This window comes from Amphibalanus amphitrite, unplaced genomic scaffold (assembly GCF_019059575.1).
Source record: "Amphibalanus amphitrite isolate SeventyFive unplaced genomic scaffold, NRLGWU_Aamphi_draft 000660F_arrow, whole genome shotgun sequence".
Taxonomy (NCBI): domain Eukaryota; kingdom Metazoa; phylum Arthropoda; class Thecostraca; order Balanomorpha; family Balanidae; genus Amphibalanus; species Amphibalanus amphitrite.
The window spans coordinates 185,289-193,744 of NW_024882154.1; the positions used below are offsets into that span (position 1 = coordinate 185,289).

At 51.3% G+C, this 8,456-nt stretch overlaps 1 protein-coding gene across 1 annotated transcript in view; it reads left to right on the forward strand.

Annotated features, from left to right (window-relative positions):
* Positions 1-7,230, forward strand: part of LOC122364173 (netrin receptor UNC5C-like) — a 98,575-nt gene extending 91,345 nt beyond the window's left edge. Inside the window, exons 9-16 of the mRNA XM_043334315.1 lie at positions 262-405; positions 1,444-1,632; positions 2,020-2,136; positions 2,531-2,671; positions 3,003-3,583; positions 3,925-4,250; positions 4,546-4,647; positions 5,739-7,230. Coding sequence (XP_043190250.1) covers positions 262-405; positions 1,444-1,632; positions 2,020-2,136; positions 2,531-2,671; positions 3,003-3,583; positions 3,925-4,250; positions 4,546-4,647; positions 5,739-5,913 — 1,775 coding nt within the window. The 3' untranslated portion in view covers positions 5,914-7,230. The remainder of the gene's footprint in view (positions 1-261; positions 406-1,443; positions 1,633-2,019; positions 2,137-2,530; positions 2,672-3,002; positions 3,584-3,924; positions 4,251-4,545; positions 4,648-5,738) is intronic.
* The last annotated feature ends 1,226 nt before the right edge of the window (positions 7,231-8,456 follow it).

The following is an 8,456-nucleotide window of genomic DNA, read 5'->3' on the forward strand; positions in this document are numbered from 1 at the left end:
AAACAAGTCGAGCGAGACATAAAATACATTTAAACGAGGTGAAGGTCGCATAAAGTACTATTTGTGACAAATTTGACAAAGACTTAGTCCTCCAATCGGATTTTAAACTTTCATCCTTCAAATTCCGAAGAACCATGGTTCAACTGATCAAAATACAAATCGCTTTGTTCATGTGATAACGCAGACTTTCGTCGATAACGTCGATACATGCTAACCAGCGTTGAGTATAACCTGACCATACCCTTGCTGTTCTGTTTTCAGATTATGAAGCACGCTACTACGACAACTCGAAGAAGCAGCTGGGTTACGCGCCCGACCTGACCTCTAGCGTCGCCATCATGAACCCGACCCCACCGAGTCTGAACAGCGACTACTCCTACGGAGACCCAAACAGCAACAAAACGGGTGTGTACACGGAATTTGGGAAACAGTATACTCGACCTATCCGTGCTTCTATCCTCAGGATACTGAAATCCTTCTCCTCCAAGCCGCAACCCCCCCTCCGGGCTGGACAGGCAACTTTATCTCATGCGGGCTGCTCCCTTGGAGCGGCACCGCTGCTCCTGAGGGAGCGCACCCCGTAGCCGGGTGCAGTGAGTGCCTTGGGGCTGGGTGGCCTGTCCTCTGGACGGGCTCAGCCCCGGCGACTCACTAGGGTGCCTGCCCAGACCAATGTCTCCCCCTAATTCCTATCGTCCTTCCGGCTCTGCAATGGTCTTGTCGACCGAAAGGGCCTAACCCAACAAAACAAACAAACAAACAAACAGTATACGGTATAAGCGTCATGGATCTGTTGAAATGATTGTAAGGTTAAATCCGTCAGTCCGGCACTTGAGGAATTTGAGTCGCATGCAATACTGCTATCATGGCATACCAGACAAGATTTGGATTGCGGCGATATATTTTTCTGCATTATCTAAAGCTTTCAGTACAATCGTGTAACATGAAAAAATGAGATTGCTGGGACTAAACAAAAATAGCGACTTGAAATGATCTAAATCTTTGACGTTGTGTTTAACGTAAAAGCATGTGACGTTACGAGAAATGTGTAATATGGTTGAATCGCGTGCACTGATCAACTGGCATTAGTCACACCGTGCTGTCCTGAAACGTCTTACATAATTTGAAGAAGAATGTACATCCGTAACGTTTCACGTCATGGTACGTATTAGAATCTTGCATCTGTAACATTTTACCGTGCCCGAAACGCAGTGAGTTGTGTTACCTCTCATTTTCACACCTTCCCTTATCTTTTTAATCTACTCTCCAAATGCCTCCTAAGCTCTCATGTGGTTCTGATTTCTGACCCTATCTCCTCCTATAGCAACCCTAGCGACTCCTCCACAACCACGCATCAGCCATGTCTGACTCTCGCTAACTTTGCCCAGTATCTCTTCAGTCACCACTCTTTCCAGCAATATCTGACTCCCCCTCTCCCCACAGCACTGCTCAGCTCGCCATCCGAGCACCATTACGACGAACCTCACGCTATGTTCCTGCCGAAACGACTCGACTCTGCTCACAACTCTGGAGCGGATAGTGAGACTAGTACGGCTGCCTCGCCCGTGTCCCGGGCTCACCAGGCCGGAGATAGCGGCACGGCTCACTCGCACTCGTCGTACTGCAGCTCGCGTGAGTAGCCGAGGGGGAGGGGGGGGGGGTATGAGGGGAAGAGGGGTACGTTATTATTTGGTGTGTGGGAATTGATTAGGACGTGTTGCAGTCATGTGGTGCAATGTGGGATGTGAGCGCTAGCAGGTGCTGTTTCATAAATTATATAAAAGAGAAATTCTTTATCGGAGAGAAGCAGGATGGCCGATGGGCTAGTTCATGGAAATGGGAAATAATCAAATGCTGCTACCAATGTGTCCGTGGCAATATTTATTTCCTGTTAATTGAAGATATAAATGTCTATGTTGCCTTACTGGAAGTAAATGTAGCTCAGCGTGCGTGTTTATCAGTTGAACGATCATGCGATCATGCAGGATCACCTACTGAACGTTTATGCTCATTTTTCAGCCACATCTCCCCACGGCAAGTCCCTGTACGGCTCTGAGCCGGCCTCCTGTCGTCAGTCGCTGCTGTCTGTGACACTGCCATCTGACGTCAATCCTGACAACCTCGAGTTGGCCACAGGTGAGGGCGCTGCCCTGCCGTAGACTGGAACGAACCGGTATCTGCGGCTGAATACAATTTTTAAAACCAACTTACTGGGGAACGCCGCAATGCTCAAGGAATACTGTATCAACATATTGTACATTATATGGGAGTATGAGAAAGATTGAAATCAAGTGGCTGAGCCTGCCACTAAATGATCTGTTACTGAAATAGCTTTAGCGGCAGTACATCGTGTTTTCAATCAGTAATATCACACTATGCATTTTATGTATGCATTTTCTCAGAGTATCGCCGGCCGGTGCATTCCATTCTTTTCAGTGAGGCCGGTCTGTGTATTCCCCACGCTCCACTGACGTCATCCTGTGTTATCTCTGCTCCACTGACGTCATCTAATGCATTCCCTCCATTCCAGTGACGTCAGCCGGCGCTGTGCTCTCGCTGGCCGAGGCCGGCGTCAGTCTGACTATCCCAGAGGGTGCCCTGGCCGACGGACAACAGGAGGAAATCTATCTGGTGGTGCTCAACGACTCCAAGGGCCGTCCCCAGCTAGGAGGTAACGATCGGCGGTGGCTGGGGACGAACAGATGGGTGGGGCAGTAAAGTAACTATCTTAGGGCTCTTGGTCTTGAAGTAGTTTTAAACCATCGTATGCTGTTAAGGATGGCGTTATGTGGTTATCGCTGTCTATCATGGTCAAGTTTTTTTTTTTTTAAATACCGTAGATAACATGAATATGATGGGAGACTAATGGGACTGATACGATAAGCGCAGCTCAAGGGGTTAGACGTGTTTCGGGCGCTGGGTGAAATATGTGTGTATTGTATCGGCGTGTAGGCATACTATTACATCAAAAACTCTCTCACATACGACACCCTGTGTTCCAGAGCACGAGACCCTGCTGTCTCCGGTGGTTCTGGCCGGGCCGGGCTCCGTCCAGCTCCTCCGACCGGCCATCGTCAGTTTCCAGCACTGCGCCAGCCTCAAAACCAACTGGTCTATCTCAGTGTTTGGCGGCAACAAGCAGTGGCCGGCGCCGGGCGGGTGGCATCACCTGGCTCTTCTTGGAGAGGAGAATCTGAACACCGGTGTGTACACCCACCTAGACCAGCAGCGGGTTCATGTGCTCGTGGACACCCTTCAGCCGCTGGCGCTGGTTGGAGAGCCGGGCAATGACTCGGATGGGGTTGGTGGAGCGGCCGGTGGCCCGGCTGTGAAGCTACTCCGCCTGGCTGCGTTCGGCCCCCGCCTGGTAGCAGGGTGTGCCTCAGAGTACTGTATCCGGTGCTATGTGGTGGAGGACACTCGCGCGGCGTTTGAAGCGGTGCTTCAGCTGGAAAGAAGGCTGGCCGGCAGGCTGCTGGATAAGCCGAAGACGATGGCGTTCGAGAGCGGGGGAGGAGGGCTGAGCCTGTCGCTGGAGGATCTGAGCATCGGATGGAGGTGCAAACCGCAGGGCGACTATCAGGTGAGATAGAGTTGCAAATTGTAACTGATATCAAATTCAGTTATTTTGGTAGCATGTCATGGTTTATCCAAGTTTTGAATGGATGGATTAATGTGCTGAATGGATGTAAAATTTCGATTGATGCGTTGCGAATGTTGATCGTCAACGTTTTCATTATAACGTTTTCATTATTACGTTTTCATTATTACGTCACCGAATAGTAGTATTCAATGATCGTGGCCACACCACTTCGCACAAGGCTCCCATCTATTCATAACCCTTCCTCACCCAATGCCCATTACCCGCCATACCTCTGGTCATACCACGCGTGTCTAACTCACCCCATGACCCGTACTTCACAGGAGATCCCGTTCTGGCACGTCTGGGGCAGCGCGTGCCCTCTCCTGCACTGCTCCTTCAGCCTGGAGCACGTAGGACGTGGAGGATCAGGAGCATCCCGCGGAGACGGCCTCTCCTTCTCCGCTCGCGTTCTCGTCTCGCAGAAGGGCGGCACTCAAACTCGACGCCAGATGTTGCGGGTTTCGTCTGCGGAGAGCGGGCCCTTGCCGAGTCCGCTGCCCGGCAGGCCTACGGCTACCGTGACGTCGAGTGTGTCGACGAATACGAGTGGATCCTCGGGAGCGTCTTCGACGGTCACTGTGACCACGCTGGATACAGGAGGATACAGGTGAGCTGGAAAGGGGGACTTTGGGGGATACAGCTTATAGGGGGACGCGGATACCGAAATTTGATGTAGGTAAATGGAAATACGCGACTCAGAAACACGTGTAATTTTGATTTTGGACACTGGGAAAGTAAGGTCTGAGCGCTCCCTTTTCTTTATAACGTGTGTTTCACCTTCTGGCACTTTAGTCTCACGAGTCACGATTACTCTAACACAACCGTTTATGCATGCCTTTCATAGACATGTATTGTGTGTAATATCTACACGACTAACCTCTCCCCGCCGTGTGCGTTCCCAGGCTGTCGGCCGAGACCCGCCAGAAGTTGTGTCAGCTCCTCAACCAGCCCAGCTCCCGGCTCAATGATTGGAGGATGCTGGCGCAGAGGATGCAGGTCAACAGGTCAGTGCCATAGTCGCCCCGGCGGTAGAGGCAGACATGACGTATAGGCTAAATGACAAGGTGTTGGGTGTTAATTTGATGACTCGTGGTTTTCTTTGTCTTAACACGCGCAGTGGAAGGGAGGCGGATTTCGCCCAACCCTCCTGTTTTTCGCCAATAACTCACGCCGCAAACATAATATCAATGTGAAATTCTGGCTACCTGTCCAGAATTGAACTGCGGATCTTCTCGTGCAAGAAATAAGAAAATCGGTTCACAACTTTTCTAGTAATAGCGGTGTAAAGTCAAACATCCTGCCGCCGCGGCGGCGCGGCGGCCGGCGCCAGCCGTTACGCGCCGCCTGAATTGTAGACTGTGCCGGGGCGGGACGGTTCCGTCTTTACATCGCGCGATTATATTCGATTCGCGTCAATTTCTGTGAGAAGACTGAGAAATGTACAGGCAATCTTATGGTCAAAGAATTTTGAAAATCGGCCGGTAGCAACTTGAGTTATGAGTGTGTAAACACAAAATTGTGATTGCCGCGTTTCCCGCGGCGGCCGATCCCGCTTCAGCCGGCGACATCTTACGCTTAGCAGGCTTCTAACTGCCATATTTATTGTTGGATTAACTAGAAATTCACCATACATATTCACAAATGTCTGTTCTTTCATAAAGTGAAAGAAAAAAGAAAATCGGCCGGTAACTTTTTGAGTTATCGGCGTGTAAACGCAAAAAAAGTCGCTCATATGGCAGATTTGACCACATTTGACCTCATTTGACCTTGAAGATATTGACCTAGGGTCATGAAATTCACACACAACAGAGTCCCCAGGCCCTCCACCTACCCTCCAAATTTCGTCTTTCTAGCTCCAGTGGGAGCTGAGATCTTAGGGGGGGCGCCATCCACCCCCCCCCCCCCCTTCCACTGGGCGTAGTACTCGCAACCCTTGCACTGCGCGTGTTAACTTGGTCAAATTTTGCTGTTTTGGCACGGATTTATCTAGTTTTCTAGTCTCTTTGAAACTATTTGAAAATTGTCAGGAACTGAGCATCTCCTTCACTTCCTTCATGGTGAATGCACTTCTCACACATCTGCTCCTATCTTACAGGTTCATCAACTATTTCGCCGCCAAGAAGTCTCCGACTGAATGCCTGCTGGACCTCTGGTGGGCGAGGCACGCGGACCCCTCAGCGGCCGCCACTGAGCTCCTCAACATCCTCCGAATCATGGGACGCGACGACGCAGCGCACGTGCTAGAGGCCCAGCTGGGGCCCCGGGTCTAGCCGGGCCCAGGAGGGGTCTGATGGGCCCAGTGGTGGACGGTGGTGCTTGGAGTCTCAGTTGGGAGTGAGGGCCTAGTGAGGGCCCAAGGGGTCTATTGAGGACTCTCGGGACCCAATGAGGACCATCTGGGCAAAGTGAGGATCTCGAGGCAAAATGAGGGCCTTCGTGTGTCCCAGGAACCCTCAGTGAGGAATCTCAGAGACCTTTCATCTGACGAAGAGCCCCGATGAGACCCTTTTTGCCGTGAAGAGACGTCATACATCTGATATTGGCCCGTTCTGGCCTCCGATTGGTGCACACCTGGTGACACGTGACCCGTGACGACGCCTGATTGGTCAACTCTCTCTCGTACAGCCAATCACACGCCGTGAAATCAAAACCCGTCACGAGAGGACACCCATTCGCCGGGCGCAGAGCTCATGTGATATTTTTATATTTGTACATTTGTATTGTGGTGTAGCTTGAACGGCGATTGTTAACAGGATAGCTTCTGCTGGTAGCTGCCGCCGCCACCCGACTGTTGCTTATTTATAGCTTGTTAAGCGTGTGAATAGTACGATACTTCGTGCAGTGCGACTTTTGGGCTTGTATGTGAGATGTATTGCGGGGAAAGAGGATGGGATAGATAGCTCTCGCTGAGGACTCGAATGTCCTCTCTCCCGCTGCTCGCGTTTTGCCACGTCCGCTGTCTTCCAGACCAGTGGCCAAATGTGTGACGTCATGTGTTGGACAGTTTGCTGATGATGTCATTGTGTGATGTCATAAGTATGTGACGTCCTGCTAGAGGTATGGGACGGAATTTGAGCATTGAGCTGCTTGTGTGACTCGTTTTGGTGAGTTAGGGTAAAATGCCGTCCTTTGGACACACGATAGAGAGGAAAGGTGGAATGCGTGGGAGGAAACAAAATAAAATTAATGGTAACCGATAAGATGACAAAGCTAAAACAGCGGCAAATGCGGCTGTTTAAAAGAAATACCAGTTTTGTTTATAGGAAAAGTCTGGTTGGATGACTTGAGCTCGGTTTTACATAGAATGCGCTGACATGCATTGCATACTAGGTGTGTGTTCTCAGCTTTGTGATATGAACTCTGAACGTCGTTGAAAATTGCTTGAGTATGTTTGCGCCGTATGTATGTAATTGTATGTCTCCTAACCAGCCTCTGGGCAGAGGCCAGGAGAAGAGAGAGGGGGAGCGATGCTGAGCCGAGCTCTCAGTTCTGTAGTGCCTATGCAACCATGTGTCAACTAGTCAGTGAGTAAACTGTGGGAAGAATGTAGATTGTTTGATAGAGCGCCAAATATATTTTAAACGCTGTTCGGTGTTTGCTTCAGGCATCGCACATCCTTGGCGTCGCAGCCAGCTTGTTTTGTTTATTTGTTTTATTGGGTTAGGTCCTTTCGGTCTGACAAGACGATTTCAGAGCGGGAAGGATGATAGGAATAAGGGGCAGACATTGGTCTGGGCAGGCACCCTGGTGAGTCCCAAGGGCTGATTTTGTTTGTTTGTTTGTTTTGTTGGGTTAGGCCCTTTCGGTCTGACGAGACCATTTCAGAGCCGGGAGGATGATAGGATATAGGGGGAGACATTGGCCTGGGCAGGCACCCTAGTAAGTCACTGGGGCTGAGCCCGTCCAGAGGACAGGCCGACCAGCCCCCCCCCCCCCCCCCAAGCACTCACCGCACCCGGCTACGGGCGTGCTCGGCTTACGGGCTATATTCCGCTTGGAAGGAAGTTCCCCGTCCAGACCGGAACAGGGAGTTGAGGCGTTAAGAAGATCTGTTTGTTTTTGTTTTGTTGGGTTAGGCCCTTTCGAGCGCCGGGAGGATGATAGGATATAGGGGGAGACATTGGTCTGGGCACAGTGTATATAAATAGGTCTGGGCAGGCACCCTAGTGAGTCGCCGGGGCTGAGCCCGTCCAGAGGACAGGCCACCCAGCCCCAAGGCACTCACTGCACCCGCTACGGGGTGCGCTCCCTCGGGAGCAGCGGTGCCGCTCCAAGGGAGCAGCCCGCATGAGATAAAGTTGCCTGTCCAGCCCGGAGGGGGGTTGCGGCGTGGAGGAGAAGGATTTCAGTATCCTGGGGATAGAAGCATGGAACGGTCGAGAAGATCTGACTATCCTGAGGATGGAGATGACGGAACGGTGACTTAGCCAGCGGCTTCACCCTGCGCAAGCTTACAGTGCCACCTAGCGGCGACGTATTTAACCTTTAGTTGCCGCAAGTGCTGCCACCTACGGCCCGAACTACCGAGCCCCGAATCCACTAGCTGCACATAACACAGGCACCAAGCCATAGGGACAGAGGCCGCCGCTAGATGTCACTAATGGTATACCGCGCAGGCCGTGGATGTGTTATGTGCAGCTAGTGGAAAACGGGTTCGGTTGTTCGGGGTATAGGTGGCGCTGTTTACGTAAACTTGAGGTTCTGAATACCGCTAATAGGCGTCTCTACCTATCTAATCAGCCGATTGTCACCGGGTTATTCGGGACACGCCTAAGAGCTGGACTTTTTGATGACGTCTTCGGGTGACGTCATG